The sequence below is a fragment of the Trachurus trachurus genome (assembly GCF_905171665.1).
Source record: "Trachurus trachurus genome assembly, chromosome: 23".
Lineage (NCBI taxonomy): Eukaryota > Metazoa > Chordata > Actinopteri > Carangiformes > Carangidae > Trachurus > Trachurus trachurus.
The window spans coordinates 3,776,084-3,800,896 of record NC_139912.1 but is presented as its reverse complement, the minus strand read 5'-3'; the positions used below and the strand labels follow the sequence as shown (position 1 = coordinate 3,800,896).

General features: G+C 40.0%; 1 protein-coding gene across 1 annotated transcript in view; it reads left to right on the top strand.

The window, feature by feature from the left end:
* Positions 1 to 24,813, top strand: part of LOC311006902 (laminin subunit beta-1-like) — a 53,333-nt gene that overhangs the window by 25,910 nt on the left and 2,610 nt on the right. Inside the window, exons 15-31 of the mRNA XM_083999925.1 lie at positions 36 to 169; positions 274 to 394; positions 1,451 to 1,637; positions 2,681 to 2,824; positions 3,636 to 3,867; positions 4,910 to 5,073; positions 6,789 to 7,013; positions 8,063 to 8,280; positions 10,321 to 10,417; positions 15,066 to 15,435; positions 16,583 to 16,767; positions 19,124 to 19,365; positions 20,160 to 20,366; positions 21,511 to 21,655; positions 21,758 to 21,965; positions 22,801 to 22,942; positions 24,458 to 24,634. Of these exons, the coding sequence (XP_083856051.1) occupies positions 36 to 169; positions 274 to 394; positions 1,451 to 1,637; positions 2,681 to 2,824; positions 3,636 to 3,867; positions 4,910 to 5,073; positions 6,789 to 7,013; positions 8,063 to 8,280; positions 10,321 to 10,417; positions 15,066 to 15,435; positions 16,583 to 16,767; positions 19,124 to 19,365; positions 20,160 to 20,366; positions 21,511 to 21,655; positions 21,758 to 21,965; positions 22,801 to 22,942; positions 24,458 to 24,634 (3,198 nt within the window). The remainder of the gene's footprint in view (positions 1 to 35; positions 170 to 273; positions 395 to 1,450; positions 1,638 to 2,680; positions 2,825 to 3,635; positions 3,868 to 4,909; positions 5,074 to 6,788; positions 7,014 to 8,062; positions 8,281 to 10,320; positions 10,418 to 15,065; positions 15,436 to 16,582; positions 16,768 to 19,123; positions 19,366 to 20,159; positions 20,367 to 21,510; positions 21,656 to 21,757; positions 21,966 to 22,800; positions 22,943 to 24,457; positions 24,635 to 24,813) is intronic.

Sequence of the window (24,813 nt, the reverse complement as noted above, 5' to 3'; positions counted from 1 at the left end):
TGTGTGTGTGTGTGTGTGTGTGTGTGTGTGTCTAGCTGCCTGAGCAGTGGGAGCAGGTGAACGTCCGAGTCCAACGTCCCGTCTTCAACCCACCGAACTACTCAGGTCACTGCAGCAACTCCATCCAGAGCGGAGACGAGCAGAGCATCTCTCTGCCACCTGGGTCCAGGTAACACACACACACACACACACACACACACACACACACACACACACACACACACACACACACACACACACACACACACACACTGACTCTGTGCTGTGTTTCAGACATGTGGTGCTGTTGAGGCCCGTTTGCTTCGAGCAGGGGATGAACTACACGGTCCGGCTCAGTCTGCCGCTCTACTCGTCCGTCAGCGACGTCAACAGCCCGTACACACTCATCGACTCCGTACGTACACACACACACACACACACAAATATGAAAAGGTTTCTACTGCAACTTTATTCTGTGCCTGTTCTTAAAGGGATACTTCATCCAAAATCGATAATTCACCAATCATCTACTCATCGTCATGCCAAGGAAGGGTTTAGAGAACTTTCAGAGTCATCAAAACGCTTTTGGAGTTCCAGGGCAATGGATTTTCATATAATTTCATATAAAGTTCATATAATTTCATCCAACACAGAAGTTTGGTCGAAATTGGGCCAGTGGTTTTGGAGAAAATGACAGAGGTCAGTACAGACGAGCAGTATGGAGGTATCTGGATGTTTCATAGTGTGTGTTTTGGACCATTCAAAAGTGAACTCTATCGACCAAACCACTGGCCCGATTTCGACCAAACTTCTGTGTTGGACTCCCCTCGGCCCCCCAGATGACATATCCGAATTTGGAGAAAATTGAAGAAATTTGATTTTTGGTCAAAAAACCTCTTTCGACACCTGCGCGGGTTAAAAATTTTCGAAAATCGCCTCTGTCATTTTCTGCAAAACCACTGGCCCGATTTCGACCAAACTTCTGCGTTGGATGAAATTATATGAAATTTAATTCAATTCAATTCAATTCAATTCAATATCTTTATTGTCCACAATGTGGAAATTTACACATAAAACCACATAAAATACAATACAATAACACACAATAAATAGCATGTCATCCAATACACATGAAATTATATGAAAATCCATTGCTCTGGAACTCCAAAAGCGTTTTGATGACTCTGAAAGTTTTCCAAACCCTTTCTTGGCATGACGGTGAGTAGATGATTGGTGAATTATCGATTTTGGGTGAAGTATCTCTTTAAAGGAAATCTTCTAAACCTTCTAAAGCTGAATTCACTTGGTTTTTACTCTAATTTTCACATCCTCCCTCCTCTCTAAATCCAAACCTATGTTGTTATTATGGTTTCATTCCCCCTACCCTTCCTCTCCCTCCTCCTCCTCCTCTTCCTCTTCCTCCTTCCTCCTCCTCCTCCTCTTCCTCCTCTTCCTCTTCCTCTCTGTACAGTTGGTGTTGATGCCGCGGGTTCGGGAGCTGGACATGTTCCACGGGAGCGACGGCGACGGAGCGTGGGACACGTTCCAGCGCTACCGGTGTCTGGAGAGCAGCCAGAGCGTCGTCAAGAGCCCCATGACCGACATCTGCAACGACTACATCTTCAGCGTCTCCGCTCTGCTGCACAAAGGAGCCATGGGTACGTCGGTGGTGGCGTGGACGTACCAAACTGGATCGTTCAGCCCCCAAATGTCGATACTTAGATAGATACTTGGGCTTAGTGTATCGGCTAATATCCGATACAACTGTTGAATTAATAAACTGTAAAACCTTACCATGAGGAAGACAGTGAAGGTATCAGGCTTGACTTAAACTTTACTTTCCTATCTTTGTTAAACGTTGTTGCTCTGCGTTTTTTGTCTTGAATTTAAGTGAGTAGATCGGCGTCATGGATCAGCAGCACCATTATCCAATACCTGATCAGGCTATTTAGTCGATATCTTAAAGCGGACATATAGAAATATCATTTTTTTTAAGGCTTTTTCACTTATATTTGGGTGTTTGTCTTTCCTTCTGGCCTCCAAAATGCGAGAATTGACTAAAAAATCTGTAATTTTCAGACTCCCTCGGTTTGAAATCCATGTGGTTTTACCAGCTGTTCCCTCAGTTGTCTTCCAATGATGTCATTAGTTTTCAAATTTGCATAATCCCACCCCTACCTGGTACCAGTAGAAGGGGGCGGGGCAAACAGTAGCTCATTTGCATTTAAAGGGACAGGCACTGAAACCAGCCGTTCTGAACAGGGCTGTTTAGAGAGGATGAAAAGAGCTGTGATGTTTGATCCTTGGGGGATTTTGACCAAAGCATGTCACAGACATGTCTTTAAGACACCTGGGGACTATTTTAATTTGTGGAAAAGGGGACATAATACGTCGAAGGTTGGTTTTCAGCCAAGAGACGCTAGGTGGAAGGCAGAGAGCCTCCATTCTCCCTGGAACTAGTTACAAGTCATTGATTTAACCAGAACTAGGACTCTGGAGCTGCTTAATTAAGGTAAAAATGGAGCAGAGTTAACGTAAAAATCTTGCATAATTCCTCTTTAATATCAGATCGGTGCGTCCGTAGTACGCAGTGGACGGTTTGTCTTAGAAACACGGTTTATTCTGATTTCATCAATGTAAAAGTCGACTCATGTCCTCCTTAATGTCCTCCTCCTTCTTTCTACCTCCTGTCATTTCCCAGCATGCCAGTGTGACCCTCAGGGCTCCCTCAGCGCCGTGTGCGAGTCCAGCGGAGGTCAGTGTCAGTGTCGACCCAACGTCGTCGGCAGGAACTGCGACCACTGCGCTCCGGCGACGTTCCGGTTCAGCCCGTCTGGCTGCATACGTGAGTCCCTTTTTTTGATGTGAACCAATAGACCGAATCTCCTTGTTGTTTACATTCTACTTCCGGGTAGAAAACCAGCACGTAATTTGAATGAGAACAGTACTAACGAACGAGAGTTTAGCTATATTATTAACGAACGAGAGTTTAGCTATATATCATATTTTTCACGTCCTATCACCGTTTAGACAAATATGAAATGATTGAAGAAACATCACTATTTCTCTGTGTGTGTTTTGTGTTGCTATGTGTGGAATTTATTCAGTTTGGGGGGAATCACAGTGTCTAGAAAGCATCAGTGGCTCAGCTGACAGGGACAGCTAACGGTAGCTAAGCTAACAGCGGTAGCTAAACCCAGCAGGACGTCAGCTGTTAAAACCCTCCCGTTGTGGGACACGACATGAAACTACTCCAGTTAGCTCAGTCATGTTGTAACTCAGATATCCGCTGGAGAATTTCTTATTTTTTATGGACGTTTATTGAGTCACTGAGTTATTAAAGTTAAACAGGTAGCTAACCGTTAGCCCGGCTAATCTCTGATAACCATGACTAATTACAAAAATGTGCGCACATAAATAATAATGTTTGTCCAGTCATTGGTTTTATAAACTTTACAAACATCAGATTAGTCTAAACGGCGATATAGTGACATGAAAAATTAGATATATATAGTGAAACTCTCGTCCGTCACTATTGTTCTCATGCTGGTTTTCTACCCGGAAGTAGTTGTAAACAACAAGGCGATTCGTCCTATAAAAAACAAAATGCACTAATGAGTTAAACGCCTTTTCTTTTCCTTTCCTTCCTCCGCCAGCGTGCGGCTGCGACCCTCAGGGTGCGGTCAGCGCCTTCTGCCACGAGGCGACGGGTCAGTGCGACTGCGTTCCCGGGGCGACGGGGCATCAGTGTTCCCACTGCCTCCCCGGCTACTGGGGCTTCCCGCGCTGCCGCCGCTGCCACTGCAACGGCCACAGCGAGCACTGCCACCCGCAGACCGGAGAGTGTCAGGGCTGCAGGGACTTCACCACCGGACACCAGTGTGAGAGGTACGACGCTCCGATTGGCTGCTGCCTTTACAAGATGGCCGATAGATAAGGTGGAGAAAATCCCACAGAGAGTCCAAAACATCGTAGTGTGGGACGTCCTGGTCGTCTCGGAAGTTTAGGAGTTTCCTTGTCCAACCATCCGTCCATTGGCTTTAGCTTTATTATCTCAGATTAATAATTAATAAAGAAAGTTTGGTAACCCTTTAATTTACAGGCTGGTAATTACATGATATTGTCAAGAAATAGCCAAGAAATAACAATTAATTGCGTAGTAATGTCAAGAAATAGCCTAAAAATAAGGGTCAATTTCATAGTTTGTCATGTTTCTCATAAAAGCAAAAGATTATACATGCTCTTCATGCTTTGAAATTTTTGGGAAAGACCAGAATTTTTCTCCACCAAGTCCTTGGAGTTGACTGATATTTCTGGGCTATTTCTACACAATCAATCGTTATTTCTTGGCGATATTTCTATGAAATTGGTTGTTATTTCTAGGCTATTTCTAGACATTATGACACAATTAATTGTTATTTCTTGACATTATCAAGTAACTAATGGCCTATCAATTAAAGAGTTACCAAAAGTTTCTATTCTCAAGAAAATTATCTCTGAAAAATAAAATGTCAAGATGTTTCCAGGAGCCATTTCTGTCGTTTACAATGGACAACAGTTTTTAGGCTGCATCTAAAATCGACTTAAACAAACACTTCTACTTTAATAAAGCAAAAGTATTGCTTATAATGTAGATCAGTGTGAAGCAGAGGTCACATTTTAAAGAGTTAATGTAGAGTACGGACTCAAAAAATGAGCATTTAGACTTGAAATGATCAGTTTACTTTGTATTTAAATTGATAAATAAGATGTTTGTTGTTTAATTATATCGTTAACTCAGGAAAAGAAAGGTTATATTCTCAAGAAAATTATCGCTGAACAAATTTTGGCTGCTCAGGGCTTTTTTTTTTTGTTTGGGTTTAAGCCGCTCTCCTACAGTTGTGAGTCGTTCTGTTCAACCTTTTTCCCCCTTTCTTTCTTTTACTTCCAGGTGTCTGAACGGTTACCACGGCGACGCAGAGCTGGGCTCGGGCAGCCACTGTCGTCCCTGCATGTGTCCCGACGGGCCGCGCAGTGGACGCCAGTTCGCCGACAGCTGCTACCTCCACGACTACAGCAACCAGCTGGTGTGCGTGTGCAGCCCCGGCTACCAAGGTAAACAAACGGAGAGATGACATCATCGCACGCATCACGTCACAAACCCAAACACCTCCACACAGACCCTGTGATTAGCCCCGGGCTCGTGTTTCTGTTGGAGTGTCCTCTAAAACTATGGTTCTCAAAGTGTGGTCCCCCGAGGGGTCCTTGAGGATGTTTAAGGGGGTCCCAAACTTTTTCTTGAAATTTTACCACTTTTTTCTAGAATTTTTTTAATTTTTTACTCTTTTTTTTAGAAATTTGACCACATTTTTCTAGAAAATCTTATCTTTTTTATTTTATTTTAAAAATCTTACCACTTTTTTCTAGAATTTTTTATTTTTTTTGAGAAATGTTACCACTTTTTCTAGTTTTTTATTTTATTTTTTACTCTTTTTTTTTTTTTTTTTTTTTTTTAATTTGACCACTTTTTTCTAGAAAATCTTTATCTTTTTTATTTTATTTTAGAAATGTTACCACTTTTTTCTAGAATTTTTAAAAAAACAATTGAGAAATGTTACCACTTTTTGTAGTTTTTTTTTTTCATTACTCTTTTGTTAGAAATTTGACCACTTTTTTCTAGAAAATCTTTATCTTTTTTTATTTTATTTTAGAAATGTTACCACTTTTTTCTAGAATTTTTAAAGTTTTTGAGAAATGTTTGCCGCTTTTTTTAATAACAATTTTTTTTAACTTTTTTTTTTTTTAAATGTTGCCACTTTTTCAAGACTTTTTTTTGTTTTTACTTTTTTGAAAAATTTTACAACTTTTTTCTAGAAAATGTGTAACTTTTAAAAAAAAATGAAAATCATCTACTTTCTAGAATTTTTTAATTTTTTTGAGAAATGTTACCGCTTTTTCTAGTTTTTTTTTTACTCTTTTTTTATTTATTTTTTTAATTTGACCACTTTTTTCTAGAAAATCTTTATATTTTTTATTTTATTGTAGAAATGTTACCACTTTTTTCTAGAATTTTTAAAGTTTTTGAGAAATGTTTGCCGCTTTTTTTATAACTATTTTTTAAAATTTGATTTTTTTTAAAAATGGAAATCTGAAATGTTTAAATGTTTTTGGAGAAATTGTACTAGTTTTTTCCAGATATGTCTCTACAATATTTCCAAAACTTCACGACATTGGCCCTAATTTGCAAACATACATTGACTAAAAAATTAACGTTCTTCAGTCCGAGAACCAATATTTGTTCATTTCTGGTGTTTGCATCAAAATTTTGTCCAGTGGGGGTCTTTGGTCTAATTTGTGTCAATTTACACTGTAAAAACTCAAAACCTTTCCAAGAATATTTGTCTTATTTCTTGTCAAAATGTCTTATTTCTTGTCAAAACTAATCCCTTTCCACTTAAAATAAGACTCATCACCTAAAAATTTACTTGTTTTTAGATCATTTTCACTTGAAATAAGTGGAAAAATCTGCCAGTGAAAGCAAGTTTTTTGTGCTTGTAATAAGGAAGAAAAACTTGCTCCACTATTAGATTATTTTAAGTGAAAATCTACTTGAAAGAAGGAAAAAGTGTCTAAAAACAAGCTGCTTTTTAATGTGATGAGTCTTATTTTAAGTATAATGAGATTTGTTTTGACTAGAAATGACATTTTGACTAGAAATAAGACTCTTGGTAAGATATTTGATTTTTTGCAGTGTAGGGGTCCTTGATATAAAAAAAAAGTTTGAGAACCGCTGCTCTGAAAGCCCCGCCCCTTTTCTCTCTCGTTGCCAGGCGCCAGGTGTGACCAGTGCGCCCCCGGTTACTTCGGCAACCCTCTGGTGCCCGGCGGACGCTGCACGCGCTGCCAGTGCAACAACAACATCGACATGCAAGACCCCGGGTCCTGCGACGTGCGGACCGGCGCCTGCCTCAAGTGCCAGGACCACACCGACGGCTACGCTTGCCAGCACTGCAAACTGGGTTACTACGGCAACGCTGCCACGCAGAGCTGCAGGAGTGAGTATACGGCTGTGACATGAAATCAACCGCAACCATAAGAGTTAAACTGGTTTTAAATGATGAAGCGCCCTGTTAATCTGTCATATTTATTAATATCAACCACGATATATCTCTAGAATGTCTTTATAAATGTATATCCATTCATAATGAATGAATTGTCTCGTCACAGCAGCTGTCAGAGTAAAGAATGAAAATAGTGGATAACAGTTTCTAGGCTGCACCCTAAAATCAACGTCAACAAACACTTCTTAAATAATACATAATGTAGACCAGTGTGTAGCAGAGGTCACATATTAAAGAATTTGTGCGGAGTATGGACGATGGATGAGCTTTTAGACTTGAAATGATCAGTTTACTTTGTATTTAAATTGATAAATAAGGTGGTTTTGGTCACAAGTTTGGGGTTTTCTATGATTTTTGTTGTTTGGGTTCTTCTGCTGCCATTGTGTTTTGCTTTTACGTCACAGCACTTTGTAAACTTTATTTTTAAAGGCTCCATATAAACAAAGGACTTGTTACACTGCAAAAACTCAAATATCTTACCAAGAATATTTGTCTTATTTCTATAAGTCAAAATGTCATTTCTAGTCAAAACAAATCTCATTATACTTAAAATAAGACTCATCACATTAAAAATTAGCTTGTTTTTAGACACTTTTTACTTATTTAAAGCATATTTTCACTTGAAATAAGTAGAAAAATCTGATAGTGGAGCAAGTTTTTCTTTCTTATTACAAGCACAAAAAACTTGCTTTCACTGGCAGATTTTTCTACTTATTTCAAGTGAAAATGTGTTTGAAACAAGTGAAAATGATCTAAAAACAAGTTAATTTTTAGGTGATGAGTCTTATTTTAAGTGGAAAGAGATTAGTTTTGACTAAAAAAGAGACATTTTGACAAGAAATAAGACAAATATTCTTGGAAAGATTTTGAGTTTTGCAGTGTATTTGTATTATCATCGTTGTGTTTGTTAGTAAAAGCTTTGAGAACCACTTAAGAACAATCTCAGAATCTATGCTGAGCGTCTTTCCACCTCCTCTGTGCAGAGTGCATGTGCTACTCGTTGGGGACGGTGCCTCAGGCCTGCTCCTCTCCGGACGAGTGTCAGTGCAGCCAGCACAGCGGTCAGTGTCCCTGTCAGCCCAACGTGGTCGGTCAGAACTGCGACCGCTGCGCCGCCGACACCTGGAACCTGGGCAGCGGCTCGGGCTGCCGGCGCTGCGACTGCGACCCCGTCCACTCCCTCAGCTCCTCCTGCAACGAGGTGAGTCACAAGCTGTGTTTCAATTCAAATACTTCCAGAGTACACTGTCATAGCAGTGGTTCTCAAACGTTTTTTACATCAAGGACCCTTAAATTAACACAAATTAGACCACGGAGGACCCCCATTGGACAAAATTATAAAGCGAACACCAGAAATACACAAATATTTGTTCTCAGACTGAAGAACGTTACTTTTTTAGTCAATGTATGTTCAATTTTAGGGCCAATAACGTGAATTTAGAGAAATATCTAGAAAAAACTAGTACAATTTCTTCAAAAACGTTTAAACATTTCTAGAAAAAAGTGGTAAAAATTCTCAAAAAAAAAGTTTTCAGGACATTTCAGGAAAATAAATAAAAATAAATAAATAAAAAAAAGTTAAAAAAAAGTTTCTAAAGAAAATTCTAGAAAAAATTTGAAGAAATTCTAAAAAGAAAAAAAAAAAAGTGGTAAAATTTCTCAAAAAACTAAAAAAAATCTGGAAAAAAGTGGGAAGATTTCTAAAAAATAAATAGTTATAAAAAAAAGGGGGTAAACATTCTCAAAAAACTTTAAAGGTGTACAGAAATGGCCGTTTGTCGTGTTTGTAGCCGAGTAAGGAAAAAAAGGAAAAAGGAAAAAAATTTGATTGGTCGTTATCAAGCAGGCGGGATATTCAAAGTTTGGGGCGAGCCCGAGCTCCGTGTGTCTCAGACGTTGGATGACAGATGACAGACGGATGACAGATCCAATATCAGTGGCTGATGAATCGTGTACACGGTGACATATAATCCGTGCACCTGCATTATCCAATGCGAAAAAAAATAACCCACTTTCACCACGGATTTACTTGCAAATAGAATTTTGCACAAAGTTTGGGCTACATCGTCTGATAGATGAGTTATTACACTAATTTTATGACCCATAGCGGAATCAAATTCATGTTTCTTTTCTGTACACCTTTAAAACTTATAGAAAAAAGTGGTAAAATTTCAAGAAAATGACTTTATTTATTTAATTACTTTTAATTGTAATGATTATGGCTTCCATTTAATGAAGACCTGAAATTTAGTATTTGAATATTACAAAAGACCAATTTAAAAAAGCATTTTTAGTATGGAAATGTTGGCCTTTTGAAAAGTATGTCCATCTATATGCACTCAGTACTTGGTTTGGGGCTATTTAAGTTGAACTACTGGAAATAGACTTTTCCATGATATTCTAATTTATTGAGATGCACCTGTACATACTCTAAATATTTAGTGTAAGTATGGAAGTAATCGAATTGAGATGCAGCCATAGTAGTGTTCCCGCTGCAGCTGATCGCTCCCAACGATGTTGACGTTAATGTGGGAGAGTCGGTCTTTAACCCCTCAGAGACACATTAGGGGTAAGTACCACTCAGCGAGTCCAACATCTGTCCTGTCCTGTCTGCATCGTTTCCTGCATTAACGCTGCAGCAGCTGCTTCTCTACGAATGTCATCATGTATAGCTGAACGAACGGACTCATGGCTCAATCAGCTGCTGTTGGCCGAGGCGTCTTGACACAATGTTGAGGAGTAGCAGGGAAAATGTTCCCCACGTCTAATCACCTGCTGTTGGTTACTGTTGTTTTTCTTTTGGATATATGGTCTCCAGCTGTTTGGGAATTCACTCTTTTCTCTGTGCAACTTCACTTCACTCAAACACACAATTATTCATGTGTACACTCTGCACATAAAGAACAGGATGGTGTGCAGTGCAGTGCACCCACTCTCTCTCTCTCTTTCTCTTTTTCTCACACACATACACAAACATTTGGGTTTCTGTGTTTACTGGCGGCTGTCCACCAGAGGAAGGAAGTCTCAGAATACACTGTGGAATAACTGAATACACGTTTGTCCAAAGAGAAGAGAAGTCACATCAAAAAGCACAAAGAGCCATTGTGTCTGCGAGGGAAAGAAAGAAAGAAAAAGCTGCAAAAACACACAGAAATATATAACGTTTCATATCATATCGTACGCCTCCTGTCTGATGAGATTTGGTGTTTTATTTATTTATTTTACGTTTTTTCCTCCGTAGGTCACAGGACAGTGCTCGTGCAAACCCGAATTTGGAGGAAAGACGTGTCGGGAGTGTAAGGAACTGTTCTGGGGCGATCCTGAAGTGAAATGCCACGGTAGGTCATCCTAACCCGTCACTGACATACAAACTAAATCAACTGGGACAGATTGTGACGCTCCTTCCGTTTTCTGACCTTTTACTGGAGCAGTGACACACGTTTTTTTTTTCTTTTTCTTTTTTTTTTTTTTTTTACTCTAGCACAGATTTGAAACAATGCTGATGAGCTTTGAGCCGAGTTTGAATTTAATTCTTAACTTTGGTGCCACCAAGTGGTTTTAATCAGAAGAGACACTGTTTGTGTGCATTTTACACACAAGTTGAGATGTGTTTTATTTTGAAGGGTTGATCAATGAGAAGATCTAAACACCATCTCAGTGTAGTTTTCCCATCTCCTCTCTCAGCTTCTCTCTTGAGCTCTAGTAACAACAGGTCGGTGTCAGCCAATCAGAGGAGAGGATGAGGCTCTGAGCCCCTCTTATGATTGGCTGACTGTTTTCTGATTGATCCAATAAGAAACAGAGCAGATTTCAGAATAAAACACTCAGAGAAACCAAATCTTGCAAGTTGTTGGATGGATGGATGGATGGATGTTTGGGTCCAGGTGGTGAGGGGGCGGGGCTTTAGTTGTGACATCACAAAGTGACAGGAAGTCCTGACGGCTGGTTTTAAGGGCTCAGTTTCTGAATACAGGCTGTGTGCATTTCTCTGTGGACTGAGGCTTTGATACTTTCACAGTATTAATATAGAACATAGAGCTGCTTTATGAAATGTAGAAAATCTCACCTTATATAGTAGAACGTTGGACCTTTAAAACAACTCTGACTATTTACGGTGGCAAAAACAAGACCTCCAGTTGACTTGTTTGCATATTTAAAGGATCATTGTTGCAACACTAGGGAACATGGCCATGAGTGCAACACTGTTCACCCAATATGGATGTAAAAACTCTCGGCCTTGATCACTGTTACATTTCAAATTGAGTCAAAACAGTGTCCGACTGTGTCCGTTTCCTTTTACATTTCTGTCTCTGTGTGTGGGCTCGGCGTCTCCTCTGAGCTTCAGTGTGGAAAAACTTGAGCTTTTTAAGTTGTTTCTCCATCATCTGATTTTGAAATGACTTTAAGTGGATGTTGTCAGGCAGCGATAGTGTGTCAGCAGACTGAACATCTGTTTCTGATGTCTTAAAAAGTTTTATATTGTCGAGTCGAACAAACTCATCTGCAGAAATGTGCTCCTCTCTCTCACAGTAGCTGGCTCTCCCTCACAGAAAGAGAGACAGAGAGAGTGAGAGGAGGAGTGGGAAATAAAAGGAGGTGGGAGGAGATCTGGGAATGACCTCTGGATTCCCTGCTCATGAGAACCAGATGTTCTCCAGAAGAACTCCCAGGCATCCCATTTTTTTTCGTCACGCGGAACAGAAACACCCAGAGGACGCAGGAATTCTGAATTATTCCCACCGAGTTTCAGGCTGTCAGACCAGCTGGACCTCGGCGTCCTCTCCTCTCTGAACAGATGATACACTGATGCGTCATGGGAAATCTGAGCGCCGTGGTCGCCGTACGGAGAAATGTGTGTGTGGGAGCGATGTGTGTAGTTATGTGAAGCCTCTTTAAGATGCTGCAGCAGCTGAGAGGTCGTTGCTGTCCCAGTGTCCAGATGTACTGGACGTCATGTTAGAGGTCAGAATGTATAAGTATGAGACATAAGACATACAAAGTATACAGTAGATAAAGCAAATGTGCCGGAGAAACCAAAAAAAACCCCAAGGGCTTGTCAAGTGGTCCTCCAAAAGACAAATATTCAACATAAATATATAAATAAATAAATAAATAAATAAATATATATGTTTTCTTGTTTTTATTGTTGTTATTATTTATTGCTTAGGCTTTTAGGATGAATTATTATTATTATTATTAACATTATTTTAAATGCTGCTATGGGTATCTGGGAATGCCTCAAATGGAAATTTCGTTGTATGATATACAATGACAATAAAAGCATCTTATCTTATCTTATGTTAAATTTAATTTAAAAATTGAAAAAACAACATAAAACAATTAAAAAGAGAGAAAATCAATATTGTGTGAAAATTCAAGATAAACATTCAACATACGTACATTTGTTAAGATAAGCATTCAACATAAATTTATAAAGATAAACATTCAACATAAATTCAGTTTACAGTCATGTGAAAAACAAAACATAAAACAATTAAAATGTATATGTATAAGTGTTATTGGTATGTTATGTGGCCATTTGGTGGTACTTCTATCCCATAATAACCACGTACTTTCTGACCCAAACCTGTTTCTAACGGTGAGTGTAATAAAAACTTCAAACCCAGCCTTCGCCTCCTGCTCCATAAATCACACAAACAAAATGCAGCGGCGTCGACGGTGGACGACTCTGAAACTCCACATTCCTTCTGCCTGACTCATCATACCAAACCAAACCTGCCGGGGGGGAGAGCGGACGCTCGGGGGGTCAGAACGACCTTCACGGTCCAAGTTCACGTCCAAGTTTATTTACATGAGGAGCTGGAGGTTGAATTAGCTTCAAATGACTTCTTTCCCAGGGGAGACTTAAAAACTACCAGACGTCTTATGTAAGGCTGTACAGTGTCTCTGTTAAGGAGCAGGAAATAGAAAATAAACTATTATTATTTTTTGGTGGTAGCCTATAGCCGTTTACTGGTTGATTGTGACCCAACTCCGACTTTACATCCATTGCCTTATTTTATTTTTGTCACTATTACATCTAAATCTTCAATATTAAGCATCACGAGCACCATTAACTATACTTAATGTAATGCTACAATTGATTTTTTTTTGTATGGCAAGGCAAATGCTTTCAAAGGTTCATATCAAACACAACAACAATTGCCCTAAATTGGACATTACACTGCAAAAACTCAAAATCTTACCAAGAATATTTGTCGTATTTCTAGTCAAAATGTCATTTCTAGTCAAAACAAATCTAATTATACTTAAAATAAGACTCATCAAGCTTGTTTTAAGAGACTTTTTACTTTTTTCAAGCCTATTTTCCACTTGAAATAAGTAGAAAAATCTGACAATGGAGCAAGTTTTTCTTTCTTATTACAAGCACAAAAAAACTTGCTTTCAATGGCAGATTTTTCTACTTATTTCAATTGAAAATTTGTTGGAAACAAGTGAAAACTGTCTAAAAGCAAGTTATTTTTAGGTGATGAGTCATATTTTAAGTGGAAAGGGATTAGTTTTGACTAAAATTGAAACATTTTGACAAGAAATAAGACAAATATTCTTGGTAAGATTTTGAGTTTTTGCAGTGTACATGATTACTTTCTGGAGATTTCTGTTGGTTCTCCATACAAAGTGAAATAAACTGAATTTTGAAGTTTTGATTTAAAGTTATGAGATGTAAAGTTCAAGAGATCTGACCATTTTTAGGCCAATAAATTAAATTGCTTTTGTACATATTTTTTTTTTATATATTAACTTAACTTTTAACGTCTTTCAGCTCATAGTTACTGGTTCTGTTCTCTGGTGGAGACCGAAAACAGAGCTAAAAGAGGGTGAGCGCATCATTTAGGACAGTGGTTCTCCAACTTTTTTACATCAAGGACCCTGAAATTGACACAAATTAGACCACAGACCCCCAGTGGACAAAATTTTGAAGCAAACACCAGAGAAGAACGTTACTTTTTTAGTCAATCGATGTTCAAATAACGTGAATTTTGGTAGAGAAATATCTGGAAAAGACTGGTACAATTTCTCCAAAAACAAACATTTAAACATTTCTAGCAAAGAAAATCTCAAAAAAAGTGGTAAAAGTGGTAAAACTTCAAGAGAAAGTTTGGGACCCACTTGAACCCTCTCAAGGACCCGTGGAGAACCAAACTTTGAGAATCACTGATCTAAGAAAACTCTGGGACTTGAAACTATTTTAAGCAAATAAAAAAATATTATAACTAAATTAAGCTAAATTAAAGCAGAAGTAAGTGATATTTTTAAATTCTTAAATAGTTATATCTTCCAACAGCAATCACTTATATAGAGTGTTTGGACCGAAACACGGGTCTGTCAGTCACTCTGCTCTGCTCTGAGCCGAGGAGAAAACTTTTCTCGTATCCTACAAGTTTTATCCAATGAGGAGAGAGAACGGCATGAAAGGCTGTGTGTGCAGCCAAGGGACGCCGTGAATGTGGCGACGTAGGGACGAGGACCAATAGATACATGACGAGGGCGGGGGCTGCTAACTCCGTCGGCTGACAAGAAGTTATGGTGCGTTCAAGGCAGCCCGTAAGGTTTTTCCGACCTGTGAAGTTGTACCAGTTCGAACTGGTACGACTTCACGGGTCGGAAGTTACGAGTGGCCGTTATAGTGACTTTCACAGGTAAAACAGGTCGGAAAAAGTGGGTTGCCTGGAACGCTACAAAGTCGTAAGTCGTGACTTGAAGCTGTAACTTACGGTTTCAAAAGCCTGCCTGGAACGCAGCATTAGCCAAAACGACCGGATCGCTTACTTCTGCTTTAAGCTAAATTAAGTAATAGAGCATGTTAATTTGTTTCCAGTCTATAGTTGGAAGAGTTAACAACCTCAGAATATAGTTTGTCCCTCTGTAGGGTGAAATGGTGAAATGCATATTCCTAGATTTACTTGAATATTCCTGGAGTTGAGTTAATTTTCTACCTGACTTTTTCCATCTGTGTGTCTTCAGCTTGCGACTGCGACCCTCGGGGGATCTCCAGCGAGCAGTGCCACCGGGCCACGGGTCAGTGCACCTGTGTGAAGGGCGTGTCCGGTCTGCGGTGCGACAAGTGCGCCAGAGGCTACCAGGGCGAGTTCCCCGGCTGCGAGCCGTGCCACCAGTGCTTCGCCATCTGGGACAACGTGGTCGGCGAGCTGACCAATCAGACGCGTCGCCTGGAGGCCCAGGTGACCGAGCTCCAGACGATCGGGGTGACGGCGCCGTACAAGGAGTTGATCGACAGCTTGGAGAGAAACTCTAAGGCTGTCCGAGACATCGTGGAGAGCAACCCAGCAGCGGTGCAGCTGGAGCAGAACCAGGACCTGATGCACCAGATCACGTAGGTACCAAAACAGTCATCACTGCACTGCAAAAACTCAAAATCTTTCCAAGAATATCTGTCTTATTTATTGTCAAAATGTCAAATTTCTAGTCAAAACTAATCTCTTTCCACTTAAAATAAGACATCATCACAAAAAATTAACTTGTTTTTAGATCATTTTCACTTGTTTCAAACAAATTTTCACTTGAAATAAGTAGAAAAATCTGCCAGTGAAAGCAAGTTGTTCTTGTGCTTGTAATAAGGAATACAAACTTGCTCTACTATCAGATTATTTCAAGTGAAAATATGCTTGAAAGAAGTAAAAATTGTCTAAAAACAAGCTACTTTTTATGTGATGAGTCTTATTTTAAGTAGAATGATATTTCTCTTGACTGGAAATAAGACAAATATTCTTGGTAAGATTTTGAGTTTTTGCAGTGTGTGGGCCGGATTTACTAAGGTCCCAGATAACGGGCGCTAAATTGTTTGCACCCGCTAAAATATTGCGTGTTTGGTTAGTGCACGCAAAACAGCTGATCTACTAAGAGTAACCCGCTAAATGAAAACACGTGCAAACCACAATATGTAAATGAGGGTTTTGCGCGTGGTAATCGTTTCCGCTAGGGGTGGGTATTGCCAAGGACCTCGCGATACGATACGCACCACGATACTTGAGTCACGATACGATACGATATTGCGATATTGCGATATCCAAATTTTGCGATATATTGCGATATTCTACGATATTCTACATAGTTCACTGAAAAATGTAAAAGGCATTATGCATCTTAAAATCCGAGTTGTATGTACATCAGATGATAGTGATAATTTATGGGACAAACTGAGTCAAAACAATGTAATTCAAATTATCCATGCCATTTTATACAAGTGCAAGTTACAACAACATATTTGCATGTACAACACACTGTCTGAGGTAGCAGTACAGCAGAGGTGCGGAAGTCGTACTGGATTTACGTCTGAAACATGATTTATTATTTGAATTTTTTTTTTTTTTTTTTGAAAAAATAAAAATAAAAATTGAAAAAAGAAAATCGATATTTAAATATTGAATATCGATATCATATCGCGATATAAAGTATTGCGATATATTGCCATATCGATATTTTTGCCCACCCCTAATCATCTCTGTCTTTGTTTATCTCAGTGGTTTGATGTCCTACCTGAACGGAAAGCTGAACACGACCGAGGAGACTTTGAACGATCTCCACGATGACGCCAACTCCACCGACGTGAACTTGGACGCACTGGTGAACGAGGCCAATGAGCTCGACCTGAACGTCAAGGAGCTGAGGCAGCAGGTGTACGACGCCAAGAACGCCAACATCCAGGGTGAGAAATCAAGAGAAAGGGAGTTTAATCAAACCTTTAACTAACACGAAAACAAGCACATCATCGGCATATTGCTTCACTGCAAAAACTCAAAATCTTTCCAAGAATATTTCTCTTATTTCTTGTCAAAATGTCTAATTTCTAGTCAAAACTAATCTCTTTCCACTTAAAATAAGACTCATCACTTAAAAATTAACTTGTTTTTAGATCATTTTCACTTGTTTCAAACACATTTTTATTTGAAATAAGTAGAAAAATCTGCCAGTGGAAGCAGTTTTTTGAGCTTGTAATAAGAAAGAATAACTTGCTCCACTATCAGATTTTTCTACTTAATTCAAGTGAAAATCTGCTTGAAAAAAGTAAAAAAAAGTGCCTAAAAACAAGCTACTTTTTATGTGATGAGTCTTATTTTAACTCATTGAGTGCCAACCACGTAATTTCTCGTTTTTCGTTCCCATGCGTTGAGTGCCAACAACGTAATTTTACGTTTTTTGCTTTTTTTTTAAATTATGAAAATAGACATTTTAATACACATTATATGTAAATTTGGGGACTCTACGACGAGGAGAACTGAAATAGATGACGATCAAAGTCACATGACAGCTCATGATCTGGAAGTTTTTATCATAACTCGGCTTCTGCAAACGAGTTCTGCATGCAGATGCAGCGCAGCTGCTCCGCTCTCACCCGCGCTGCTGCTCCAGCTGCTCGAGCTGCTCGGAGCAGAAACAGGAAGCTCTCAGCCGACAGTCCGCCCGGTCTTCAGCTGGAGCAACACCGTGTCCTCCCCAAAGTCCTCCCGCAGTAAAATCTGATGGTCTCTGGGCCAAAGCAGACCGGCATCACCGACCCGTACCACAGAAGGACCGCGACCACCGGCGGGACCGGTCTTCCCGAGCCGCGGTGGCCGACTGACCCTCACGCTCCGCGGCGAGAAGCTGTGACACGGCACGGTGCGTCTGTGTTATTGTTGTTTAGTGGCGCCCCCCCCGCCCCCGCTGGTGGATTTGTGAATAGAACAACCATTGTTGTATATATTTATCTTATACGAGCCCTTTGATCCAGAAATGCGAGTGTCAGAAGAGCGACAGGCACAAACAGAGCACCTTTCATAAAAGACGCTCTATCTCCTTTTCTAGAAAAAAAGGAGGGATTTTGGTGAAACCCAGCCATGTTTAGCTTGACTTTTCTCAGGAACAGAGGCACGTAGAAACAAACGGTTTGTGGCCACTTGAAGCATTAAGTTAAACCTTTCAATTGAGCCACAGTATGTGTTGGTGGCAATAATATAGAATACACTGTGGCTCTACATAAAAAAGTCAAAAATGGTCTAAATTGCCGGTACACTTGACTAAAACTTTGGAAAGGAGCGCGGCACTCAATGAGTTAAGTAGAATGAGATTTGTTTTGACTAGAAATGAAAATTTTGACTAGAAATAAGAAAAATATTCTTGGTAAGATTTTGAGTTTTTGCGGTGTTCATACTATTACATTGGCTTCAATTGTAAAAGAGTTTAATCAAACCTTTAACTAACACGAAAACAAGCACATCATCGGCATATTGCTTCACATTCACACTATTACATTGGCTTCAATTGAAAAGAAATGATTTAAATTAAATTTGGTGGAAGGTTAAGACTTAGTTGTGGGATTTTACTTTCATGTTGCAATAGTTGAGCATCGTTTTGACATATTCCTTCAAGAAAATCTGTTCGGTCTTCACATTTTTTTTACCCAGGGGGCAAAGCAAAAAAACGGACACGGAGCGTTGTAAAAGGTTTGACACCAGAAATGATATGTAGGAACTTCAAGGATTAAAACCTGGGTTGACAACCCGGTCAACTAGCTGCTGGAAAGCTACAGGGGGACAAAACCCCTCTTTGCGGGTCATTTTGCTGGCGAAATTATGTAAATGCAAATATTTAGGTACTACAATGGCATAAATAGTCATATAACTATAAGATTTGGCAGAGAGTATCTTGACACATAGGGGGAGGCATGAAAAAAAGATTCTGGGGTTTGTTGCAACTCGATTTTAAGATATCACCCTCAACATCCCAAAAAATACCAAAAAAAGTACTGTTCGCCTGACAAATTCTCATGAAAATTACAATTTTTCAGCACTTTTTGGAGAATATCTATGCCTAACATGTACATAGAAAACTTCCTTAATTCATAAGGTTCCATTTGAGTCCAAGATAGCCTTTCTACTAGCTACTGGAAAGTGACTGAACTGTTTTCCAAAAAAATTACAAATACATCAGTGTCTTGCTGTGGCGGACGTGGGCATTGTTGTTAGTTTATAGAAGTATATCCCTGACGGACAGTGTGTATGTGTGTGTGTGTGTGTTTTTAGGTGCCATGGACACCATCACAGCGGCATACAGGGAGTCTGTGTTGGCAGAGCTCAAGGCCAACGCTTCCACCAGCGACCCCGGGAACACGGTGGCGGAGTCGGCCGCAGTACGGAAAACCACGGGGGACAAACTGAGCAGCGGCCAGAAAGAGTTCGACCGCAAGCAGCAAAGGCACTCGCAGAAGCTGGACAAGCTGTCCAAGGAGCTGGACAAGTTTGACCTGACACCGCTCAGCGAGAAGGTGAGGAAACATATCATATACTTAAAGGGATAGTTCACCCAAAATTGAAATTTCTCAACTCATTATCTACTCACCGTCATGTCGACTAATATAAGGGCTGGGAGAAGTTTCAGAGTCCTCCGTGGCTTCTCTGAGTTACAGGGGGTCTCGGCGTAGCAGTGCATGTCCATATAACGGTTGCAAATGGATACCAACTGTCTTCGTAACAAAAAGACACACCAAAAAACATCCAAATACCTCCATGCTGCTCGTATGTAATGCCCGTCTTGTATTGAAGCCCCGAAATGTGGAATTGTCCCCAAAAAAATTTAATAAGTCTATATTTCAAGCTTATTTTGTAGCGGAAGCTTCTCGAAGCTCCTCAAATTTGGACAAACTGGGAAGAGGAAGGACCCTGGTTCGTCCAAATTTGACGAACCGGGAAGAGGAGCTTCCGCTACAAATATAGACTTATTTAATTTTTTCCGGAACAATTTCGCATTTCGGGGCTTCAATACAAGACGGACATTACATACGAGCAGCATGGAGGTATTTGGATGTTTTTTGGTGTGTCTTTTTGTTACGAAGACAGTTGGTATCCATTTGCAACCGTTATATGGACATGCACTGCTACGCCGAGACCCCCTGTAACTCAGAGAAGCCACGGAGGACTCTGAAACTTCTCCCAGCCCTTAGTCGACATGAAGGGGAGTAGATAATGAGTGAATTTAAATTTTGGGTGAACTCTCCCTTTAATAATAAAAAACATTTTGCTTCCACATCATCCACTGACACACTGACTCTTTCCTCTGCAGACGTGCGGCGGTGCAGCTGAGGGCGACAGCTGCTCCGGCGCCCCCTGTGGTGGGTTGGGTTGCGTCGGCTCGGATGGAGCTCCTCGGTGTGGAGGAGAAGGATGCAAAGGCCTCGTCACCACCTCCCAAACTGCTCTCAAGTCAGCCAAGGACCTGGACCAGGAGATCCTAGCAGCCATGGAGGAGGTAGACAAGCTCTCCAGGATGGTGAGTGTTTTTAAAGGAGACCTATTACGCTTTTCAGACTTATAAACTGTCTCAGGTTGAGGGGAAGTTCCCTTTAGGAGATTGACCTTATATCTAACTGTAGGATGATGATATGAGATGTGGTGGAATTTAGCGTTTACCATTCAGAGACGTCTTGCAAAAGTCGTTGCAATCGTTGTTTTCATTGTCTGGGTTGGATTCTGGGTCCAGGTCGTACGGTTGTAGAGGAAGTCGACATTTTTTTTTTTTTTATCACTTAGATTTTTATTGAGTTTTCACATATAGGCGAAAAACAATACGACAAACAAGAGTAACAATAATAACACTTACATACTGTCTGTGTTCAGTCCACTGTTCCATTTAGCGTTCGTTCAGTTGGTGTCACGTCTCATGTAAATGTTCAATTTTTCCCAGTTCCTTTCAAATACGTTCTCTTTGAGTCTCAGCAGGTATAGTTTTCCATAACATGGATTTCCTGGACAATTCCCAACCACTGCTCCTGGTTTGGAGTGTTCACATTGAGCCAGTTTCTTGTGACCGCTTTCTTGCTTGCTGAGAGTAATACTTTAGTCAAGTACAGATCTTCTTTCATCACAACCATCTCAATATTCCCAAGATACATCACTAGACAAGTATTTGGGATTTCATATCCCAAAACATTTTTTACAACAGAGTTAACATTTTGCCAGTATATTCTCATTTTTATACAATTCCAGAGGATGTGTGCATGGTCCGCCTCAGTGCTCCCACATAATCTCCAGCAGTCTAGTTGTATAGCGAGTTGCCTAGATTTTATTTTTGGTGTTATAAAATAGCGAGTTGTACATTGTGTCTCACACATATGATACCACTCCTCCTCTTGTATTTGGATTTTTAGTTCTGCTTCCCATTTTGCTTTTATATAAAGTGTTGATTCCTTCCTACTCTCACCCAAAGCTCGATAGAAAGCAGGAAGTTGACATTTTTAATATACTAAAATAGTAAACAAGCCAATTTCTGTACCTGTAGGTTAGATAGACTTTCAATGAGACAACTTCGTATAGGCGTGTAACTGTGCAGCGGTTCAATATCATATTAAAAGCCACTGAAATCAGCATAATAGGATCTGTGTGACCAAACCACTGATTGTTGTGTTCTGGCTCAGGTGTGGGATGCAAATGGTCGTGCAAACAAGGCCAAGGCGGAGGCAATGGAGGTGCTGGCCAAGTCCAACCAGAGCAAAGAGCGGGTGGAGCAGAGCAACGAGCAGCTGCGCAACCTCATCAAGGAGATTCGAGACCTCCTCATGAGTGAGTTGCACCACAAACCTGCACTCGTCCAAACGGTCCCACATGGACTTATTTCTACTTTTTCAGAGTAAATGACTTATGTTTTCCTTTTTACTAATCCAGATGATAAAGCAGATGTGACAGTGATCGAGAAGGTGGCCAACGAGGTCATGGCTTTGGAGATGCCGACCTCGACGGAGAAGCTGCAGGAGCTGACGAAGGAGATCAGGGAGCGGGTCGGCACCCTGACCAGCGTGGAGGCCATCCTGAGCCAGAGCGCCGAGGACATCGAGGCCGCCGAGACGCTGCTGAAGGACGCCAAGGCCGCCAGGTAACACGGACACAGCTCAGAGAATCAAGCTGGTTATCTCTAGGTCAATGGTTCTCAAAGTCCCCAACTTTCTCTTGAAATTTTACCACTTTTTTCAAGAATTTTTAAAGTTTTTTGAGAAATGTTTACCACTTTTTTTATATCTTTTTTTCTTTTTGACTTTTTTTTGGGAAGTTTTACCACTTTTTCTAGATTTTTTTTATTTTTATTTTTTTTTAGAAATTGTACCACTTTTTGGAGAAATTTTATCACATATTTCTAGATTTGTTTTTGAGAATTTTTACCACTTTTTTCTAGAAAAGTTGTAACTTTTTTTTTTTTGAGAAATGTTTACCACTTTTTTTTAATATCTTTTTTACATTTTTTTTTTTTTTTTTTTTTGAGAAATTTTACCACTTTTTTGAGAATTTTTACCACTTTTTTCTAGAAAAGTTGTAATTTTTTTTTTTTGAGAAATGTTTACCAGTTTTTTTTTTTTTTTTTTTTTTTTTTTACTTTTTTGGGAAATTTGACCACTTTTTCTAGATATTTTTTTTAAAAACTTTTTTTTTTTTTTTTTTTTTTAGAAATGTTACCACTATTTTCTAGATTTGTTTTTGAGAATTTTTTTTTTACCACTTTTTTCTAGAAAATTATATATATATTATAATATTTTTGTAATTCTGGTGTTTGCTTCAAAATTTTCTCCAATGGGGTCCTTGGTGTAATATGTGTCAATTTAGAGGTCCTTGATGTTAAAAAGTGTGAGAACCACTGCTCTAGGTGGCCTGAAGTTAACCGTCCTCTGTGTGTGTGTGTGTGTGTGTGTGTGTGTGTGTGTGTGTGTGTGTGTCAGTGAGGAGGCGTCCAACATGAAGGAGACTGCGGAAGTGGTGAAGACAGCTCTGGATGAGACCGAGCGCGCTCAGAACGTCGCCATGGACGCCATCCAGCTGGCCCAGAACAACACCAAAGGCACCTTGGAACTGCTGATCACTGTGAGTTATGCTGCGTTCATAACAACTCGGAGGTCGGAAATCCCAACTCTAAACTTTCCGACTTCCGACATCATTGCGTTCACGCTGCAGGAACTCGGAAGAAAAAAAACATGGATACCTGAAGGAAGTTTGGCGTATTATTGTGGCTCATAGCTGAATACGAAAAATAAATGCAGCAGTAAATGATGTTTATTTTGGAGGAGAGGAGACGCTGCAGATGAGTGCACATATAATGTTACAGCCTCGATAACAGTTAAACGTTATTTCCGTCACATACGAGGAACTGCAATTTCACACCATACAACATCAAAGCTCATCACAGCTTAATATAAACGTATTTCATAGAGGCTACTGCAATAATACACAAAAATATGCATTAAAACCTCAACAAATAAATTAAAATGTCTAAATTCTAACCGTTTAAGACGAGGGCCGCCATGTTTTGATGTTGTCGTGACGTCAAGTCGGAAAGTCGGAGCTCTGAAATGATACCCGAGTTTCCGACCTGTAATTTTCGAGTTCGATGCCGTTCAATTCATTTTTTACAACTCGTTCCAGCTCGTTTTTTTCCGACTTTCCAAGTTGTCTTGAACGCAGCATTAGTCTGAACCTCCGATCCTTTCAGAGCTGTTGAAGCAATAACAACATCAGTCATGGAATTTAACACTTTTCACCTTTTTTTTTTTTATACTTTTTTTTTTTTGTTTTCATAACACAAACATGAGGTCATATACAAACATTCTGTCACATTGAATAATACACATAAGTGCTCACCACAGGGTGATAAACTTTTGTTCACAATCTACGACAATTTCAGCCGTCACACTCTGCGTCGGCTAGGTATGTAACCCATTTCGCCCAGTAATCTTTCCCCTTTTCCTTCTGTAATCTCAAAATGAAAGTTATAGTTTCCATACTGTATATATCATTTATTATATGTTTCCATAGGTTCAGGGTGGGAGGTTCTCTAAGAAGCCAGCATCTGGTTATTGCTTTTTTACTCCTGCTTTAGATCCTTTGATATATTCCCCAAATAAAATGAAACACAAGTGAAGTCAATATCAAATCCCAGAATCATCTTTGTTGTGGCTTGTACTTGGGTCCAGAAAGGTTGCAAGGCAGGGCAGGTCCAAAAAATATGAGTATGGTCCGCCATTAATTGTCCACATTATCTCCAGCATTGGGTCTGGTGTCCTGTTTGTTTTGATTTTATTCTGGGGGTTATGAAAAACCTCACCAAGTTCTTCCAGCAAAAGCTTCTCCAACACTGTGAGTTTGTGGTCGACATCTGGGTGTGTATTATGGCAGTCCATTCCTCTGGGAAGATTACAATTTCCAACTCTCTTTCCCATTTTTGTTTTATATAATCTGTTGAGTGGGTCTTCATCAATGAAATACTTGAGTACAGGCTAAGCTCTCATGAACATTTGTGTAACCCCAGATTGTTCTTCTGTACCCTGTAACACTTTTCACCTTTGAGCGTAGAATAATTAGAATTGTGTGTGTGTGTTTGAGGTGGAGGCGGAGACGGCCTCGTCGGAGCTGGAGCTCAGTAAAACCACCGATCGTCTGGTGCAGCTGGAGAGGGACGTCGGGCTGCTGCGGCAGAACGACCTGGAGGTGAACCAGCTGGTGGAGACGGCCGAATACGTCACGGAGCAGGCCAAACTGGAGGCAGAGGAGGCCCAGCAGGTCTCTCTCTCACACACACACACACACACACACACACACACACACACACACACACACACACACACTGAGCACAACACCTCTTGAAATACCTTACATTTGTATTTTGGGTGAGCGAGGACCACCTAGCATCAAACACACAAACCGCTTTCATCTGTTGTCATCATCCTCGTCATGCTTGT